Below are 22285 nucleotides of genomic sequence, written 5' to 3' on the forward strand. Positions count from 1 at the left end.
TGTGCTCCCTTACTCCAGTTCCAAAGAGGAGAAATACTGACAAAAATGGGTTAAAGGAAAAGTATCTCTTGGGATTTTCTTGCTCTGTTGATGGGGTAAAACAGCCTGGGGCTGCTCTAACTAGGTTCTTCCTGTCCCAGAAAGGCCTTCATTTTCTTTGGCATGCTTTTCCTGAGATTTTCCTGCAATAACTATTAGGTAGATAAGATATTTGGCCAAGAATTGAGTGGGTGTCAGAAAGAAAAACAACGAAGGGTCTACCTGACCCTACTTTTAGAGCAGCAGGCAACTCAATTTTTTTCAAGATACAATTTTTCTATTACATTTCTGTCATCACTCAAATTCTCAGAACCCAACAAAAAGGAAAATGTAAATATTTTACCATACCAAAACCCCCAGGAAAAAAAAGAGAGGAAGAAATGACTTTTATCTAAATTAATTACTGTGTATTATGACGGGGCAGATTCACATACAAAAAGAAATATCCCGAACTCTTTTAATAAGTATTTCCAAATTAACACAGATTAAAAACAAACCAAACAGGTAGAAGTCACCTCTTAAGAGCACAATAATAAAGTTCACAAACATCAGTCTTTTGTCATAAATTATATATTCTCCTATTAGCTTGTGTCTTATAAAATTCTTACTACTAGAAATAATTTTATGACCTTAAAATTTAAGAGTATTTCTGGTCTTCCCATTCTTAACAACCAAAAAGTAAAACTTCCAAATTCACCATCCACAAATCCAAAATTTAAGCACCTAATATATGTCATGTACCACGTATGTACTGGTAGAAGCACTTTGTATAAAACTTTGCAGCTTGGAGATATAACCATTAATACCAATTAACAGAGCTGTGAGGAATTCAAATCTAAGAAAAGCAATTTTTTCTTATAATTTCCCAGTAAAAAGTATGTCATTATCGAACAGGAACCCACCTGACAATATTGTATAGGAACAAATCTGATACAGATAAAAGAATGAGAAGAGACCAGCATGGGCACAGTTCAGGAGTTTTAGAGGAGGACAGTTGTAAAAGTAACTTTCCCCTGAGGTTATACAGTAACAATGCCTAAACACTCAATCCTTACGGTCTGCAATAATGTGTTAAAGAATAAAATATTAGTAGACACTATGACAGTTAAAAATAAATCTTCTAATATTTGAAGTTCATGTTATGAGTAGTATGGTAACATAAAAGGAAAGGAACTTCTATTTTCTAATAAAATACAGTATTGTCACAAGAAGTACCATATCTTAATAAAGAGTCAATGAGGTTTCACTGTCTCTTACTGGATTATCTTTTCTTTTTGCATCACTTGGTGATTTTTTTCTTTTGCATCATTTTATTTATTTATTTTTTAAGGGTCTTGCTCCGTCACACAGGCTGAGTGGCAAAATCATAGCTTACTGCAGCCTCAAGCTTCTGGGCTCGAGCCATTCTCCTGTCTCAGCTTCATCCGAGGAACTGGGATGACACGCACACATCACCATGCCTGGCTAATTTCTAAAATTTTTTTGTAGAGACTGGGGTCTCATTATATTGCCCAGGCTGGTCTTGAACTCCTGGCCTCAAGTGATCCTCTTTCCTTAGCCTCCCAAAGTGCTGGCATTACAGTGTGAGCCACCTCACCTGGCCTGAGGATTCTTAGGGGTCAACTATGAGCAGGTAAAAAAGAATGGGCTGGGCATGGTAGCTCACTTTCTGTAATCCCAGCACTTTGGGAGGCTAAGGCGGTGGATCACCTGAGTTCCAGAGTTTGAGACCAGCTTGGCCAACATGGTGAAACCCTGTCTCTACTAAAAACACAAAAAATTAGCCGGCCATGGTGGCAAATGCCTGTAATCCCAGCTACTCGTGAGGCTGAAGCAGGAGAATCGCGTAAACCCAGGAGGTGGGGGTTGCACAAGGCCGAAATCGCGCCACTGCATTCCAGCCTGGGCAACAAGAGTGGAAAAGAGAAAAAAAAGAAGAAGAAGAATGGCCTTTCATTGCAACTGCTGCCTCATGGCAAATATCCCCAGCAATTGCCACACCACGAATTCACATTTGTTTTTTCTTACTAACTGATAAATAAAACTTCCTGCATTTATATATATATATATATAAAACAAATAACATTTTAGAGCAGTGGGCAAAATCCATAACACCTTATTTTCACGTGTTATTTTGATCATCACAATAATCTCATGAGACTGCAAATATAACACACAAGAACAAGGAAAATAAATATAAATTGCTCATATTCTCAATCAATAAAAATCACTTGGGCCGGGCGCAGTGGCTCACACCTGTAATCCCAACATTTCGGGAGGCCAAGGCGGGCGGATCACAAGGTCAGGAGTTCGAGACCAGCCTGACCAACATGGTAAAACCCTGTCTCTACTAAAAATACAAAAAAAAAAAAAAAAAAAATAGCCAGGCATGGTGGCGCAAGCCTGTAATCCCAGCTACTCAGGAGGCTAAGGCAGAAGAATTGCTTGAACCCAGGAGGCAGAGGTTGCAGTGAGCCGATATTGCGCCATTGCACTCCAGCCTGAGTGACAGAGTGAGACTCCATCTCAAAATAATAATAATAATAATTAATTAATAAATATAAAAATCAGTTGTTACTTTCCTTTTCTAAATACAATCATCTCTCAGTATCCTCAGGGGATTAATATCCAGGATTGATTCTTGGATACCAAAACCCATGGATGCTCAAGTCCCATATAAAATGGCAGAGAATTTGCTATAACCTACACACATCTCCCTGTATACTTTAAATCATCTCTAAATTGGCCAGGCGCGGTGGCTCAAGCTTGTAATCCCAGCATTTTGGGAGGCCGAGATGGGCGGATCACGAGGTCAGGAGATCAAGACCATCCTGGCTAACAAGGTGAAACTCCGTCTCTACTAAAAAAATACAAAAAAAACTAGCTGGGCGAGGTGGCGTGCGCCTGCAGTCCCAGCTACTCCGGAGGCTGAGGCAGGAGAATGGCGTGAACCCGGGAGGCGGAGCTTGCAGTGAGCTGAGATCCGGCCACTGCACTCCAGCCTGGGCGACAGAGCGAGACTCCGTCTCAAAAAAAAAAAAAAAAAAAAAAATCTCTAAATTACTTATACCTAATACAATGTAAATGCTATGTTATACTATGTTTTATATAGTATATATGTTATAGTATATATATAGTATAGTGTATATGTAGTATATATAGTGTATATATAGTATATATAATATAGTATATATGTTATACCATATTTTAAATTTTATATTTTTTTACTGTTATATTGTTATATTTGATTGCTTTTTTCAAATATTTTTGATGCACTTGGAGTTGAATCCACAGATGCAGAACCTGTGAATATAGAGGGCCAACTGTATTACCATTCTTAACCCCATCTGGAAGCTGGAAGTAAAATTTTCCCCAAATAGTGAATGAACCACTCAATTCTACCACTTTTCACTTTGTTATTTAGAAAGCAGAGTTAAGAATTTTTAGACTATAAATCCAAATTCTCATTTTTAATTTAAATTTCATTTATTTCACAAAGTGTTAATACTTTTATAGGATTCGAAACACAAAAGGTACCAAGAAAGTTAAAGACTAAAGAGTCTACCTAAAAGTCCTTCATCCCCCACCCCCAGCTTCCCCATATCATTCCTATCAACCAATATGTTCAGTTTTTGTGAAACCTTGTAATATTTATGCCACATACATGTATACTATATGCAGTTATATGTGCCCCTGTAGAAGGAAATCCTATGTTGCTCTCCCAGTGCTCCCACACAGATCAAGTCTCCTGAAGATCAAATCTAGCAAGATAGAAAAATGGAGAATTCTAATTCTAGGCATGTTTCCTTTTCTCTAGGAGCCATCTGCTTCCATTCAAAGAGAAATAAAACATATCTGTGATATTGCAAAATATATATTTGGTCCCCAGCCCCGTTTCCTGGCATACAACTCTTGATATCCTTACAATCTCCACCAAACTGATGTCTTGTGTAAGCTAATGTGCTCACTGATAGCTGGCGAATAGCTTTGGGATGAGGCCTGGTACTAAAAGACCAAGGCATGATTAGAGGGTTAGGACTTTCAGCTCCAACCCTCAATCTCTGAGGAGGAGAGAGGGGCTGAAGGTTACTTGGTCACCAATGGCCAATGGTTTAATCAATCATATCTACACAACAAAGTCTCCATAAAACCCCAAAGAGACAGAGCTTGAAGAGTTTCCAGATAGCAAAATGCACAGAAGTTCCTGGAGGGTGGCACGCCAGGGGAGGGCATGGAAGCTCCACGCCCCTTCCCATGTGCCCTGCCCTATGCATCTTTTCATCTGTATCCTTTGCAATACCCTTTGTAATAAACCAATAAATGTAAATAATTGTTTCCCTGAGTTCTGTGAGCCACTCTAGAGAAATAGCCAAGCCCGATGAGGGGCTTGTTGGAGCCATGAGAACCCAAATTTATGGCTGTTCAGACAGAAGCATGGGAGCTTCTATCCTATGTGACTGGCATCTCAGGTAGGGGGCAGTCTTGGGGACTTGGCCTTCAACATGCAGGATCTGATACTATCTTCAGGTAGGTACCCTCAGAATTGAATGACAGGACACCCCGCTGATGTCAGCTACAGAGTTGGTATGTGGAGAAGACTCCTCAAACATCTGGTCGCAGAAGTATTCTATGCTTTGTGGGAACAGAGGAAAAATAATTTTTGTTTTTTCTACACACTATCTTCTCTTCTCCAGAGTCAAATGCTTATATTTAGGGATAGAGGCCTTCCTCTTCTGCTCTTACATTCCACAGTAAAAGATAAGCACTTTCTTTTCAGAGGGGAAGAGTAAGTGTGTCAGCTCCTATATAAACTCGGATATTAATAATGTTGAAGTTCTCCTTCAAACCTTGCTATGTATAGGAATAAGCATCTGACTCTTGCCTTGTCATTCTGCAGAGAACTAGCTATGAAGATAGCACTATCATGCTACTCTGGCTGCTGTTATTGCTGTAAGGTCAGTTCTCTAATTCAGAAGTCTTCTATGTGTGTATAACATACATATATATATAAAACACAGACACACAAGTAGGGTAACAACTCAGACTCTTCAGAGTTTAGGACTTAACACCCCCTCTCCTATGTAAAAAGTATTATGCTATGCCCTAACCGTTTGATGTATTTCACTTACTATATCCTGCAAAATCAATGTGAGAAAATTTTAATAGACTGACATGTCACTATATTTTCAATCAATGTTTCAGCAATATTGTAAATATCCTATCAAAAAAGGTACATAATTGACGATAATGGTCCAAAAATATATGTTTCAAATATTGACAATTAGTATAAAGATCATCCTAAGTTTATACTTGTTATTCTATCTCAGATTTCACTAACTTAATTTTTTCTTCAACTCTATGTTCTGAAAATAACAAATTATCTAAAACGTTGATCTTTTCTGTTGACGAAGTAGCAAAGTTCAAGTATAACTGTAGGTCACTGGTCCAGAGTAACACATTCTAAATAAGGAACAATTCAAATGCTTTGGGATAAAAGTAATAGCATGGGTTACACATTTTTAAAAAGCAAGCCAAATAAAATAACATATATTCTGTAATGCAAGCTTTTAGTTCATAAACAAGTATTTTGAGAACAATCCAAACATCTGTAAATATTTCTTATTATTAGGCTAAGTAGTGGATTTAGATAAAAAATAATGCAGTAGGTAAAATTAATATATTTTCATATGTATGTCAATGAATTTTTGTAAATGGAGGCAATCCCAGGAAATTTTGACTTGCCTGTTTACTAATAAAATGTAAATGTAGAATTATAGATGATATATATACAGCTCTTATGTACGTATCTAATAGTAGATAACAGTATCTTAGAAAAAAGGCAAGAATATAAACAAAAAATTGCTTAGTAATAAGTTACAATAATAATATCCTTAATATAAGAGAAATACTATTTTGCTGATTATTAATAAGTATAATAGGTGTAACTAGTTCATTTTTCAATTTATAATAAAAATCCATAAGGTTGAAAGACACAAAATTAGTATGTAGAAATCCATCTTTCATATACTGGTATATATATTATACCAAGGTATATATATGTGTGTATTTATATATAATACCTATTATTATAATACCTATTATATAAATTATTACAGACATATTACATAAATTATGTATAATACCTATAATACATAATATGTATTATATATAATTATATAGAATATAATTATAGTAATTATTAATACCTATTCTTTATAATTATATATAATACCTATTCTACATATTTATATATAATACCTATTCTACATATTTATATATACCTATATATGTATTTATTTAATACCTATTACATATATTTATATTTATATATCTATTATATATTATATATAATACCTATATATGTATTTGTGTATATATACATATATACATATATATACACATATATGTAATACCTAGGTATATATATGTGTATATATATTATACCTCTTATATAATAGATAAAATGTATATTTTTGTATATATTATATAAGAACATATCAGTATATGTCTGTATATGTGTGTGTGTCTGTGTATTAGAAAAAAAGAGTTGCAAAGTGCTGGGATTACAGGCCTAAGCCACCGCGCCTGGCCAGTTCAAATCTATTTTTATGAATAGTATGCAACTGTAAGAGTACAACAGAGAAAAAAACTGCTAGCCAGGAACTGGGTATTTCAAACTGATGGTTTTACCATACAAAAGTAAGAAGATAGGTTGTTCTTCATGGCAATTTGCAAGGTACAGCTATGAGACAGCATACTTTTTGGTATAGTTCTTGAACACTGTAAATATTCCTGGGAACTTTTTTTTTTTTTTGAGACGGAGTCTCCCTTTGTCACCCAGGCTGGAGTGCAGTGGCACGATCTCCGCTCACTGCAAGCTCCGCCTCCCGGGTTCACGCCATTCTCCTGCCTCAGCCTCCCGAGTAGCTGGGACTATAGGCGCCCGCCACCACACCCGGCTAACTTTTTTTTGTATTCACCATGTTTGCCAGGATGGTCTCGATCTCCTGACCTCGTGATCCACCCTGCCTCGGCCTCCCAAAGTGCTGGGATTACAGGCATGAGCCACTGCGCCCAGCCGGAAATTTTATAAAATACTGTATTACATAAGTCATTTTCTCACATTTTAAACAAAAATGAGGATGTTGTCTCTTTGGAATTCTGCTTCCTTGACATTTATTTTTTTCTCTCAGTTTCTTAAGTGGTGTTATTGCCCTAGGATGCTCCCTGGCTGACCTATATGTTGACAACACCTGGATGTACACTGCTCCAGGGCTCAAATTCCTATATATGCCTAACTGAGGCATGATGGACATTCCACTTGCTAAAGTAGACTCATATTCTGTAAATTTGCTCTTCTTCCTTGCCTATTTCAGATAGTGATCAGACTAGATCTGGGTAGCACGAGGTAGGAGAGAAGAAGAGATCAAGAATTAACAAGTTTGTAGTTCTACTATTACCAAATTAACCATTACCAAGTCCAGCTAATTTCCCCTCCTAGGCATTAAAAAGAAAAACCCCCTTTTGCTGTATCTATTCTACCTCCCTAGATTATACAATGGTCACAGAATGGTTTATACACGTGCTCAAACCCCATAGACGTATCTCACATCCACCAGAAAGATCTCTCAAATACTAATCTGATCACATCACTTGCCTGCCTACAGCTCTTTGCTGGGCAATCAGGTGTTAAAGTGGTCAATCAGAACAACAACAAGCCAAACTAAAAGTAATAATCAAGGTTTCACTTACTTAGGAAGGTGCAAACAAGATGCAAAAAAGAGAGGTGCTGGCTCAACAATGTTACATTTTTTATCCCTTGGGATGACCACAGGCAAGGGTCAGGTGGATGCAGTGCAGGCAGTGCAGACACAAGGACTCATCTCATCCCAAGGAGTCGCAAACAATAGGCCCCACTTCTTTATGGACCCCTGGACTTGAGGGAACAAAAGGGGTGTGGGTAGGAGTGGAAAGGCCCTGACTCAAAGATAAGAAAAGCACCTTAGCCAAGGGCTCTGATAAGGAGGCCTCAAAATGGAGGCAGTGGAGCTAGGAATGCAGATGTACATATAAGCATAGGGGCCTAAAGGATTAGGAGAGGAATGGGCCTATGTCCTTGACCTCAATTTTCTCTAGAAAACTGCAATGTACTGCTTGTGTGCCAAGTGTGGTATGGTGAGGGCAGCTTGCCCCCTGTGAGGTTTGACAGGCATAGCCTTGGAATATTGCATATGATCAGGCCTGAAAGATCACATAAGGATGTTGGCCTAGAGCTGGACTCCTCACTTTTCAGTGGCTACCCAAAAGCCTAAACTTATACAAAGGGTAAACAAAAATTCCCTTCCTCTAACCCCATGTCTACTCTTCTACTCTTATCTCCTGCTTCACATTTTATACTCTGGCAAAACCACCACCTTGTCCCAACTACTTCTAACCTCTATGACAAGCTTGTCCAACCTGTGGTGGCTCATGGGCCACATGCAGCCCAGTACAGCTTTGAATATGGCCCAACACAAATTTGTAAACTTTTTTTAAACATTATGAGATGTTTTTGCAAATATTTTTAAGCTTGTTGGCTATCATTAGTGTATTTTATGTGCGGACCAAGACAATTCTTCCAGTGCAGCCCAGGGAAGCCAAAAAAAAAATGATTGAACATGGCTGTTCTATGCCTTTGTCACAAAGTTCCTCTTGCTTTTCCCATCTTCCCCTTTTTCACCAAGTACTTATCCTTTAACACTCATCCCAACTGCCACTTCCTTCAGGAAGCCTACCTAATAAATATCCACCCTCATTCTAGACATGAGTAACTATTCCCTTCTCTGTGGATCCATTAGCCCTTATGCATACATACTTCTACTATGTTCCTTACTTATCACATATTAATAATAGATCCTGTTTCTGTATCTGTCTGTGCAACACTAGATTCCTAGAGAACAGAAGCCATACCCTATTCTGCTTTTTATAGCCAATGTCTGACAAGTGTCTGGCACACAGCAGGAACATGGGGAATAACCTATTTGTGGAATTCGTGTTCTATAAATCAGCATTAGTACAGCACTTAGAACAGGACACTACTAAAGGAGGATTGAATGAGCTGAGCCTCAAGGGGTAACCAGTTTAGATAACACAGTCCTCAGTGCTGACAGCCTCTCCATATCTAGGGCCAGCTGTTTCAAAACCACCTTGTCATCAAGTTGTTCAATGTGGATATGCCACTCCAGGATTTGGTGTCAAATGTGGATTCATACTTTATGAAAAGACTTTTTTTTCTGTTTCTTCACCCTCATTTCTGGGTCATCAGGTATCCACTGGAAAAACAGCTGCTAACTAGTAAGCTTCCTGAGAACAAATGTCATATCTATTATTTGGACTTCTTGCTAAGCTTCATAGAACTCCCACCATCAAGATGGCTACCCCTCTGTCCCAGGAAAGGGATTCCAAGGAATTCCTTCCTCAAAAGACCATCTTCACTCATTACAATTGGTTCCTTAGTCTACAAATATCAGGGCCCGGCCGGGCACAGTGGCTCAAGCCTGTAATCCCAGCACTTTGGGAGGCTGAGACGGGCGGATCACGAGGTCAGGAGATCGAGACCATCCTGGCTAACATGGTGAAACCCCGTCTCTACTAAAAAATACAAAAAACTAGCCGGGCGAGGTGGCGGGCGCCTGTAGCCCCAGCTACTCGGGAGGCTGAGGCAGGAGAATGGCTTAAACCCGGGAGGCGGAGCTTGCAGTGAGCTGAGATCCGGCCACTGCACTCCAGCCTGGGCGACAGAGCGAGACTCCGTCTCAAAAAAAAAAAAAAAAAAAAATCAGGGCCCATGGTTGTCAGGAATTTCTAAAGGCCTTTTGTTAACATATTATTGGGACTGGAACATTTGTAAAGTGATAAGCACAACTTTTCACCTGTAAGTTTTGAATTTCCACGAGTTAAACTACCAATTTTTGTAGGTAAGAGAGGAAGAGGAGACCCAAGGAGAAAAAGACAGTTAATGTCAGCAAAGGTCTTAGCGGACAACAGGTTTATAACATTAAATTGGAAAAGTTCATGTAAACCTGTGTCCTTAACAAGCCATATTTTCTAGCTATGTTACTGAAGAGAATATCAGACTTAATTCAGGGGAAGATTCCAAGAATGGACCCCAGATAGACCTAAATACCAGGCATGGAGATTCCAGGCCAGAAAACTTAAACTTTCTCTCTCAGTAAACACTGAGGTATGTGCTGGGACAAACTCTTTCCATACTAACTGGGCAGGCACAGAGCTAGAGAATCCAGAAAGAAATCCAGCTGGGATAAGAAGAAAGCCAGGTACTTAAAATATCCCTGTGAGAATAACAAAGATGAGTGGCGCATGCCTATGGTACCAGCTACTCAGGAGGCTGAGGTGGGAGGATCGCTTGAGCCTGGGAGGTGGAGGTTGCAGTAAGCCAAGATCATGCCACTGCACTCCAGCCTGGGTGACAGAGTAAGACTCTATCTCAAAACAACAACAACAAAAAGATGAGGTTCCTACCTAGTACTATGGTCTAAATGTTTGTGTCTCCCCAAAATTCATATGTTGAATTCTAAATGCCAATGTGATGATATTAGGAGGTCATAAGGGCAGAGCCCTCATGAACGAGATTAGTGCCCTAATAAAAGAGACCCTGAGAGAGCTCCTTTATCCCTTTCATCATGTGAGGACACAGGGAAAAGATGACCAGCTATAAACTAGGGGCCCTGACCCAACACCAAATCTGCCAGTACTTTCATCTTGGACCTCCCAGATTCCAGAACTGTGAAAAACAAGTTTCTGTTGTTTATAAGCCACCCAGTCTATGGTATTTTGTTACAGCAGCCTGAACAGACTGATATCTGGCAAAATCCTCACTCCACCAGTTGGACCTCACTTGATATGGTTTTGTTGAGTCATCTCCTACTCTTACAAAAGTATCTCCATGTTTCTGTATACCTTGCCATTAAAAAAAATTTTAGATCCTTGATGTGGGAAGATAGATTAGTAATTTGTGTTAAATTGTTGCCTACAATAATGTTAAAATCCTGAAATATTTTAATTGTGGTTATTTAAAATAAAATCAATAAATAAGTAACAAGTAAACAAATGAATAGGTAGCCCCTGTACTTACAAGAGAACATGGGCGACAATAGCATTCACATCAAACAAGGTGTCAGTAGGGAATTCTCTAAGCAGTACGTTGCCCCTATAAAAAGTTTTAAAACATAGTAATATTTAAAAACACAAAAATATTTCCTTAGAATTCAATTTACTTGTGTATCAAATACATTAGCTTATAAGGTCTTTGATGTTACAGGCTGTGTCTTATCCACATACCTACCAGAGTCCTGGCACATAATACAACGTTCTCAAAAAATATATTAACTTTGAAAAGCCTAGGCTCTGGACCTGGCAAAAAGGCTAGAAAAAAAAATGAGTCCAAACAAGGATTCCTACCAATCTCCCCAACTCACAGTCAACACACACATACACATAAATTCCCCAAATTGGGCTGAGAAGAAGGCAAGAAAGAAAAAAGTGTCCTCAGAAGGTCCCTGAAAAAACAGGACCTCTCCCCACTTCTTCAGCCAAATCCCAAGGATTTGAGAAACCTCAGGTAGATGAAACCCAAGTGCAGAGAGATTGGCAGATCTCTCAAAAATAAAGTACATTTATTTCACACCCAAATGTGGACCTGACATATCTATCCAGAACACTAACTTTGGTACGCACTTGCTTACCAGGCATTTGTTGTAGGAGTTTACACAAGAGCCTCACAAAACTCCCTTGTGAGGTAGGTATTACTCTCTGTTTTATAAATAAGGAAGTTAAAGTACAGAGAGGTTAGGTAACAAATCTATCACTTGGACTTTTGGTTAAGTTTTACATGATCCCCCCCACATATAACTTTATTCTAGCTCAGTGATATTTTACATATTTAAATATTCTAGAAGTATAGCTTTATATTTGTCCAGCACACTCACGAAAATAGCTTACTTGAATAAATATGCTTTCATCAAATCCTTTTCTTTTCCACAGTATCTTGATATTTCTTCTTTGACACAATTAACCTTTAAAAGAGTATACTTAAGTTTTAGCATATATATCAAAAGGTCAAGTTTCTTGGTTGGGAAAACAAGAAGGAGAATTAAACATTACAGCTTGTTTCAGGTCAAATTTTGTACTTTACTTTTTTTTTCTAATTTGTATACTATAATTATTCACATATTCAAGTGCATGAGATAACCCAGAGAAAGGCACTATTTCTGAATTCAGTCTCATGGAACAAGTAGGTGGCAACCAGGTAGAAAAGGAAGGACACATTTAAGGCAAGACAAAAAGTATGAGCAAAAGCTAGGAAGCAAAAAAGTGAGTGCTAACTTGGGATGACGAAAGCATCTCAGCAGGTGGAACACAGAGATAGCACATACTGCTGGTTTCCCACCCAAAATCCATCCTTCCCTTTTGTTTACTAACAGAACTTTGCTAAAAGCAAGTGTTTCATTAACAGGCTTTCTCAGCCTCCCCAACAGCCTGCAATGGCTAAATGGTATTAGGAGGAGTCACTGGGTTGGAACTCCTAAAACGCTCTTAAAAGCGGGCTGATACTTTTGCTCTTTTCCCTCCTTCTTGACCAAAAATAGATAAGACAGCTGGAGTACCAACAGCAATCATGGACCATAAGGCATCTTTAAAGAAGCTACTTGCTAAGGATGGCGCAACAGAAAGAATGAACTAAGTCAATGATGATGTCAGAGCAGCCATAGCAGCCCTGGATAGCTTATAATCTGAACTCTAAGTGAAAAATATATATAACAACAATCTTGGCAACAACATGAAGATAAACAGAAGGCAAAAGAACACAAATACAAGGAGAGCTTAAAATAGTATCACATTAGTATAGGTCAAGGATGACTTGGACCAGAAGTAAAGCCAAAAAGGACAGAAGACATTCAAAAGACTTTTTACAAATACAATACATAAAACCAGGGAGAAGACTGAGCGTGTACATGGAGACTGGGATACAGGAGAGGAAAGATAAAGAAAAGAGCAAAGGGGTTTCTAAATGGGGCAAATGGGTAGCCACCAAGGTTAACTAACCAAAACTAAGATTAGAAGAATAGTTATTTTGTTTCACATTTGGTAAGGTTTTTGTTTCTTTTAAGAGGGGGTTTTCCTGTTGTTCAATTTAATTTTAATAGGATTTGAGGAAGAAGAATAACAACTGGAGAAGCAACATTTGTTTAAAAAGGTACAAAACAGGAACTGATACTAAAAAATTAGAAATAGAGAATCAGAATTAAAGTCGGAGTATAGCCATAACCAAAAAGTAAATTTTAATACATGTAATTTAAAATTTTTTTAAGTTACAGCATAAGGATGGTTGGTATTATGACAATAGATGTATCCATTCATTCATCAATTCAAAATATATCTGAACGTCTACCATGTCAGTCACTGTTCTAGTCATTTAGGGTACAGGTAAGTTCCAAATAAAAATATTCAGCTTTAGAACAATATAAAACAGAGACAACTTAAAAACTAATTAATATGTCGTGTTAAGTGCTATAAATAAAAAAAAAAATTACAAGGTGATAGTATGTGATAGGGCATTTTAGAGAGGAAATCAAGGAAGGCTTCTCTGAAAAGGTGACATTTGCACAAAGAACTGAAGAAATGGAGTAATGCATACAAATACACAAGTCAGTAAAAGAGATGAGTTCTAAGCAGAGGGGAAAATACCTGCAAAGGCCCTGTGGTAACAGTACCTCCAGCAGGTTCAACTAACAGAAAGATGACCACTATATTAAGAACGAACTGAACAAAGTGGTGGGTCAGAAAATGAGATCAGCGACAAAGCCAGTGTCCACCATACTCAAAAGTTTCCATTTGATCATAATTGCAATGAAAGGACTTTCACAGCATGGTAGTGATGTATCCTGACACATCTGGCTACATATGGAGAAAAGTCTGTCACAGGACAAAGTGAAGGAAGAAAGGCCAGTTATTAGGAGGCTATTGTGGTTTCCCCAATGAGATGGCAGGAAGAAGTAAAAATGAAGGTACAGGAAGTGGTCAGATTTGAAAAGTTCTCATAGTAGAACCAAGTAGTAGATGGATTACTTATCAGAGAAAGAAAAGTCAAGGATGACAGAGCTTTTTGTTTAAAATCTACTTTGATACACTAGATTTCTTCTGGTTATCACTGTATAATATATCTTTTTTCCCCTTCATTCACTTCGAAGATTTCTGAAGCCTTTATTTTGGGTGCATTTCTAAATAGCATTGGTTAGGGAAACAAGAAGGAGAATTAAACATTACAGCTTGTTTCAGGTCAAATTTTGTACTTTACGCTTTTTTCTGATTTGTATGCTATAATTGCTCACATATTCAAGTGCATTAGATAACCCAGAGAAAGGCACTATTTCTGAATTCAGTCTTATGGAACAAGTAGGTGGTAACCAGGTAGAAAAGGAAGGACACATTTAAAGCAAGACACACAGCTCTAAATAGCATACAGCTTTCTTGGGTTATTGTATCCAGCTTGACATTCATTGTCTTGACTAGAATATGTAGTCCATTTATATTTTAGCATTTTCTTCATCCTACCTCTTGCAATCTTAACTTCTGAAAACAATCTTAAATGCTGCTTTTTGTGAAATCTTTCCCAATACCATCTGTGACTTTCCACCTCAAAAGTCAAATATGGGCTTTCTTTCCTTTAAACTTCAATAGGCTAGGCATGGTGGCTCACGCCTGTAATCCCAGCCCTTTGGGAGGCTGAGGCAGGAAGATCACCTGAAGTCAGGAGTTCGAGACCAGCCTGACTAATATGGTGAAACCCCATTTCTACTAAAACTACAAAAATTAGCCAGGCATGGTGGCATGTGCCTGTAATCCCAACTACTCGGGAAACTGAGACAGGTGAATTGCTTGAACCCAGGAGGAGGAGGTTGTAGTGAGCCAAGATCACGCCACTGCACTACAGCCTGGGTGACAGAGCGAGACTCTGTCTCAAAAAAAAGAAAAAAAACTTCTATGGCACTTTATTTGTATCTCTCCTATTACAATGATCATAGTTATTCTATTTAATAACTAGCATTCTATTCCAGTTACTATATGCATAGTTATTTAGTGACAGTCTACCAGTTACTAAACAGTATGATTATCCCTTTTCAGTTTCCTACCAACCTACTACTTCATTTCTAAGTTTCAATTTAAAATTTTATTCAGAGATCCTTGGGGATGATTGCCATTATCACTCTAGAGTGAAATCAGTTGTTCAAAGTTAATTGCGATCTCTACACATACAGAATTGACACATTTATTTTTTAAGGTATACAGCCAATGTTGGTTAATGTTTCTATGCTGCCTGCCCTGGGAACTCTAGCTGCAGAGACCAAGAGCGACAATAGCTATCTCTTAGAAGAGGAAGGCTAACGAACTAAGAAAAAATGTACTCAGAAAGTCAGGTAGACATTAACCTGAAAGAATTTAGTATCACTGGGTTACCCCTTGTTCAGGTGTCTGATGTATAAATTCTAAGTTTAAATTAAATAAAAGGCTTACATATCTATGTAATCCATGATGCATGTGGAAATTTTCTATAATACTCTATAGCAAGTTTGAACATTTTTTGAGAAAAAAATTAAATATGTAATGTTGAGTTGTTATAAGTTTGTTCTAAAAATAAATGCGAAAAAGTGAAACATAAACCAGTATAAAGAGTCATAAGAATAGAAAAAAAAAACTATTCAATTACCTCCATTTTAAATGTTACTGCAGTTTGTGTAATAAAAATTTAAAAAGAGTTGAATTCTGGCTATTATGAAATATTCATTAGGCAAAACAAAACAGAACAAAAACCTAACTGTAGGTTTGAGAAATGATACCACAGGCCCAACAGAATGGTTTACAACATAAAGTTAAATTCTAAGCTAAAAATTTTTAAACAGCTTTTTGTCCCCTCTATATGTAGTATGTTATACAATAATCTGAAACTATCATTCTGTGCTTCTGTTTATTCTTATGGAAAAAATATATTTCCACTTTGGAAAAAGATATGAAACGGAAGTATTTTAAGATATTCAGTCTTAAGCCATAAAGTTGTAAGATGTTTGTCACTAATATTTTAGTAACATAAATATCTTTCTACCTTGGCAACTGAAATTCCATAGTCCTGCAAAGGTCTAACAGCCTCATTCAGTTCTTCAAGAAACACAGATGTTCTTGGGGAATCTAAAATAATAAATGTTTCATGAATGTTTATGAATTGCCCCTTAAAATGAATTTTAAAATCTGCAAACACAGAATAATTTGTCCAATTAGCATACAACAAATAATTAATTAAACATATCTCATTACATATTTTCACACCCTTATTTTACTATTGCCTCATTATTCTTACTTCTAATGTTTTTATCATGATGTATTTTAACTTTGCAAATGGACCTTAAACACTTACTAAAACAAGAATACGATGTTTCGTTTAAACCTAACATTTGGCATTTTTCCTCCAAATTTAATACCATATATACAACACACATGTACACATACAAAAACTTTCCAAATGATTTTAAAATACCATTTTTGAATCACAATTATAATAAGGGAGCCAACAGAAATGTGCACTCACTTCACTTATTAATTCCAAGAATAGTATTTTTAAGACATGAAGACTTGGACTATCAAAAAATTATTAGTCGTGTTCAATAGTTATATTAGTTAATTCAGTATAATTAACAATACAGCTAAAGCAGGGTATTAAAGTATTACATTTAAAGTTTTAAAAAACTTAAAATACATGCTAAAAACATGAGAAAGTATTCTTTCAGATGTTATGTTAGTAGCTAATTCTTACCTTGTATTTACTATGAACTAAGCACATAAGTAAAATCATTTAATCCTCACAACAAACTTATAAAGTACTGTTTCTTGTGAACAGATAATGAAAGAAAAACACAGAGAAGCTAAGTGACTTAACCAAGGTCACACCACAGGCCAAGTGGCAGGAGCCGGATTCAAACCCAGTTAGGATTATACTAACAGCTGTATAGCACATATTATTAATCTTAACAGTAATCTCCCACTGAGCTTATTGATTAAATAGCAATAAAAGCATCACAAGAATCATATGAGAATTTTAAAAATACTTACCAGCTTGACAAAAATAAGCTAAAGAGGCTTTTCCTGGTTGCAATGTACTAAAATATTTCTGAGGACTCAGTTCTAGTAAAGAGTCTACTGTTGGCATGTAAAAACTGCACATTATGACAAAAGAGATCCCAACTCTAAAGACATTGAAGCCAGAAGACATCATGAGCTGCAGCTGCATATGAGTGGAAGATTTTGACTGCTTTTTCACTGCTGTGTTCTGTTTCCTAAGACAACACCTGGCACAGAGAAGGTATTCAACGAGGGTTTGTTGAACAAATTTGTTGGAGTAAAATCTGCAAAAAGAAAGTTGTCATTAGTCACATCATTTGATTTTGCTAGTACTTTATCATAAAAATTTGAGGGGGGACAATATGTAACAACACTGACTTGATAATACTATTGATTTTTGATACTTACAAAAGATATCAAAGCTATCTAGAAAATGCTTAATTTAGTAGAGTATTTAGTTAAGCTAATTGTCATTTTCAAGGGTTCTAAAATTAATTCTCAAACATTAATCAACTCATTTTTAATTGAGTATTTTGTTTTTATCTATAGTTGATTATGAGAAATAATCAAATAATTATTTAATACCATTTAGATGGGAGTCAGACATCCAAAATATGCCTAATATGTTTACTTTTACTTTAAATCCCATAGAAGAAACCTATTAAAACAATGGAAGAACATTCCTTCTAACTATACATAATTTGTAATGCCTAACCCTTAGATTTCTCTATACTGCTTAAAAATTTAAATATCTTTTTCAACTCATACTTTAATTCAACTCTATGTTCTGAAATCAAATTTGTCCTAGACATCCTCCTCTTATCTTCTTTCTTGGTGTACTTACTTCCATGCTGTCCTTTGTATCTGCTGTTAATTTTTGTTTTCTATTTTGCTACTTTCAAATTTTTCTTGAACAACTTCAGGAAGTTTTCTACTGATGATCTATGTTATCTACATTTAAAAGAAGAAAGTTTAGAAAGAATAGTATAATATAAAAACAGCCACAGCTATAGGTGAAAATTTTGTGTTAGAATTTTTAAAATTTCAAACAGGACCCATCTCTTTCAAATGTAAGCTCACTATCTCAAAATAGGCAACAGGAGGCCGGGCGTGGTGGCTCAAGCCTGTAATCCCAGCACTTTGGGAGGCCGAGATGGGCAGATCACGAGGTCAGGAGATCGAGACCATCCTGGCTAACATGGTGAAACCCCGTCTCTACTAAAAAATACAAAAAACTGGCCGGGCGAGGTGGCGGGCGCCTGTAGTCCCAGCTACTTGGGAGGCTGAGGCAGGAGAATGGCATAAACCCGGGAGGCGGAGCTTGCAGTGAGCTGAGATCTGGCCACTGCACTTCAGCCTGGGCAACAGAGCGAGACTCTGTCTCAAAAAAAAAAAAAAAAAAAAAAAGGCAATAGGAAAAAACAGCAAAAGATTATTTCTATATACTCCTAAAGGTAGAATTTTTCAGCAAAGAAAAAAATGATAAAGAATTTGAAATGTATGAAAAATCATATTCAATTGAGTATTTCTTCTGCTCATTCAATATTATCAATAAGCACATAATATCTCTCCCTAATAAGCCGGTGTTCCTCAAAAAAAAAAATGAAGCAATTACTCAATTGGTTATTTCCTAATAATTCTGTTCATCAGAGATAGTATATATCAGTGAAAAAATTTGCCATCAATTTTTAATGAGTCAAGAGTTCAAAAACTCAAAGTAAAATGACAAGCAAGAACTATAAGACGTATATAAAAATGTAACTTTAATGACATAATTAAGGGATATCATTGACATTAAAATTGATTATACATTATAACCATTTTAAACCAGCCTATTTTAAAGATACTTTATATTAATAGAGATGTTTTAAAATAGGTCATCCGGCCGGGCGCGGTGGCTCAAGCCTGTAATCCCAGCACTTTGGGAGGCCGAGACGGGCGGATCACGAGGTCAGGAGATCGAGACCATCCTGGCGAACACGGCGAAACCCCGTCTCTACTAAAAAAATACAAAAAACTAGCCAGGCGAGGGGGCAGGCGCCTGTAGTCCCAGCTACTCAGGAGGCTGAGGCAGGAGAATGGCATAAACCCGGGAGGCGGAGCTTGCAGTGAGCTGAGATCCGGCCACTGCACTCCAGCCTGGGCGACAGAGAGAGACTCCGTCTCAAAAAAAAAAAAAAAAAAAAAATAGGTCATCCACTATTTTCTTCATATTCTGGAGAAAATGAATGCATTTCTGAGGCTAAGGGAATAACTATGTAACGTTCATTACTGTATATGAAATAACTATAACCTAATTAAATCATATAACACGAAAAGCACAGATGAAAGATCTGAGTATAGAATATCATCTTTCCTGGCCTCTAGGTTATAATTTAACTATTTTAACACTAAATTGGACACCAGTGTTAACACATTACTCTTTTCCCCTAGAATGTATTTTGTAGCACAAAAGGTCTAACCAGACAGCCAATGCTTAAATATTTTCCTGTATCTTCTATCTCGTTGGACAAACCAGATCATATATGTGAAAGTACTGTGCTTTTAATCAGTTAGAGACATTGGTGGTGTTCTAACATATGTTTAGAGTTAGGAACTCAGTAGTAATCTCTGTAGTTTGTTCCATCTATGGTAAGATTTGATTATTTTAAAAATTACTTAAAGCAAAGAATACCACATGGTCAGCTAGAAGTAGAATTTATGTCTTCATAATGAAATAAATACTGAATAATGATTTAAGCAAAACCATAACAACTGTTGAGAGAAAGGGAAGAAAGAAAATAAGGAGACATGCAGCTAGGGTAGGAAAAGAAATGAAAAGAGAACTAAATTTTCAACTTTCACAAAACCAAAACCAAGTTTACTGAAAATAGGAAGGTCAATGCCAAAACAAACAGTGAGCAGTTAAAAGTAATTGGCTCTAAGGAAGAAGAAATGGGGGCAAAGGAGTTGGGGAAGGATATCTACCTTGTAGGGCCATGGAAGAGTGGACATTTCACATGCATGGAAAATAAAACGCATTTGCTCAGAGACATGCCGTCCTCATATAAAGATCTTAACTAAAGGCAAGAGGATGTGGGTGGAGAAAGAGAATATCAGCAAGAGCACAGTGAAAACAAAGATACAAAAGGTATTCGGTGACTTTTTTTTTTTTTTAACCTCCAGTAATTAGAAAAGGGAATGAAAAACAATACTTGGCCAGCCACAGTGGCTCACGCTTATAATCCTGGCGCTTTGGGAGGCCGAGGCAGGAAGATCACTTGAACCCAGGAGTTCAAGAGTAGCCTAGACAATATAGAGACCCTGTCTCTATTAAAAGTAAGAAAAAAAAATTTGTCATGCATGGTGGCACACACCTGTAGTCCCAGCTACTCGGGAAGCTAAGATGGGAGGATCGTGATTGAGGCTGCAGTGAGCCATGATCACGCCACTGCACTCCAGCCTGGGTTAAAGAGGAAGATCCTGTCTAAAAAACAAAACAAAAACAACAATAACAACAACAAAAATTAATACCACAAAAATCTAGGTATCAAAACGAAGTGATGAGTACCTTTGGAGAAATGTGGCCGTATTATCTTGGTGTGACAGTTCATTAATATAGTTCTAGTTCTCCTTGCAGTTACTGATTACACTTAAGCTCCCTCCATCTCCCACCTCTGGGGAAGTTAGTTAAGACCACCAGATGACTTACTGTGGCCAACAAAATGTGAGCAAAAGTGACATCTGTCTCTTTCGGGCAACAGTTTTGGCAGCTAGTGTTAATAAGGCCAGGCTTTACTGTCTTCTGTTGCAGTCAAGAGAAATGCCCGAATGGTGTCTATTCTGTAAGCATAAGCATAACAGAGAACCCCCAGCTAATGTGTAATAAGCATGTGACAGAGGAAGAAATAAACCTTGTTTTGTCACTGAGATGGCAGGGGTTATTATGGCAGCATAAACCATTTTCTCTTAATCTGTATATAAACTAGAAGTGAGATGCCACCTTGACAAAAACTCCAAAACACTGGGTTAGGGGCCAAGCAGCATAGAAACTGTTCTAGGCCTACTCAAGAAAACATTTATCAGAGACTGGAGCTCAGCAAGTGACCCACATTAACAAGTTTGATAAAACTGTCACTACAATAGTTTGGAGGTGACATGTACCTGATTAACTTATAATGAATATGTACCTAGGTTCCTGTGGCTAATGAACTTATTTATAGCCCTAAAAGAAGAGGTTGGAAGACAGATTAGTACTGTGTAATGGTTGCTATTGGTGGTGTTTAACCAGGTATTAAAAGAAAAATACTCAGAGAAGAACTGCCATCCAAAAGACTAGATGTTCAAAACTTAAAACAATCCTTAGGCGCCCACCGGAACATGGTCACAAAGCAAACTGACAAAACTGCTCAGACACAGAAAGAGGCCAAACGCTCCAATTTCAGATGTGGCCAAGAATAATAAAAATAGAAGAACCTCACACAGGGCAAAGCCAAGGACCATGGAGAACTATGCTGTAGGGCATGTGAAGAGTAAGAACGATTTGTTACTGGTCTAAAATAATGACATAAATACAGAAATGGAGTGTAAATGTTTAGAACATTTTATAGCAATTTCACACAGTAATTTTATGTTTATTGAATCTAGTAATTTTAACATTGGGCTTGTAATTTGATATTCTTTATTTCATTTTTCCTGTAATTCATTTCTATTGTGTTAGACAGGAGTGTTGTTGTTTCAACTGGCCTAGAGAACTCAGTGAACAGAACTAGAGCCCTAGCAACATTTGCCCAGAGAGATTTCAATTGTAGATTGCTACAATCTAGAATCTGGTGTGTTTTCCATTCCTCCTCTCTCCAAACAGGAACACTTACAGTTCTCTCTCCCAACACTGTCTTACGTATTCAACAGGGGCTGGCAGACAGATAACTTCTATCTAAACCAGTAAAGAGACGACCACTGCTGGACATTACTCAGGGATCCTGAACTTTAGGCTTCATGTAGTTAAGATGGTAATTTTGAATTACCTCCACCAGGAAAAGCCAAGGAAGAACTACATGTACAAAGGAAAGCATTTGTTGACAAGAGAGAATGTTCA

At 37.2% G+C, this 22285-nt stretch overlaps 1 protein-coding gene across 1 annotated transcript in view; it reads right to left on the reverse strand.

Moving 5' to 3' along the window:
• The window catches only part of TXNDC16 (thioredoxin domain containing 16), a 116619-nt gene that overhangs the window by 89714 nt on the left and 4620 nt on the right, over window positions 1-22285 (reverse strand). The window contains exons 2-5 of the mRNA XM_030931503.1: window positions 17200-17492; window positions 16199-16281; window positions 12040-12113; window positions 11174-11248 (exon numbers count right to left, since the gene is read on the reverse strand). Of these exons, the coding sequence (XP_030787363.1) occupies window positions 11174-11248; window positions 12040-12113; window positions 16199-16281; window positions 17200-17377 (410 nt within the window). The 5' untranslated portion in view covers window positions 17378-17492. The remainder of the gene's footprint in view (window positions 1-11173; window positions 11249-12039; window positions 12114-16198; window positions 16282-17199; window positions 17493-22285) is intronic.

This window comes from Rhinopithecus roxellana, chromosome 5 (assembly GCF_007565055.1).
Source record: "Rhinopithecus roxellana isolate Shanxi Qingling chromosome 5, ASM756505v1, whole genome shotgun sequence".
In the NCBI taxonomy this organism is placed as follows: Eukaryota; Metazoa; Chordata; class Mammalia; order Primates; family Cercopithecidae; genus Rhinopithecus; species Rhinopithecus roxellana.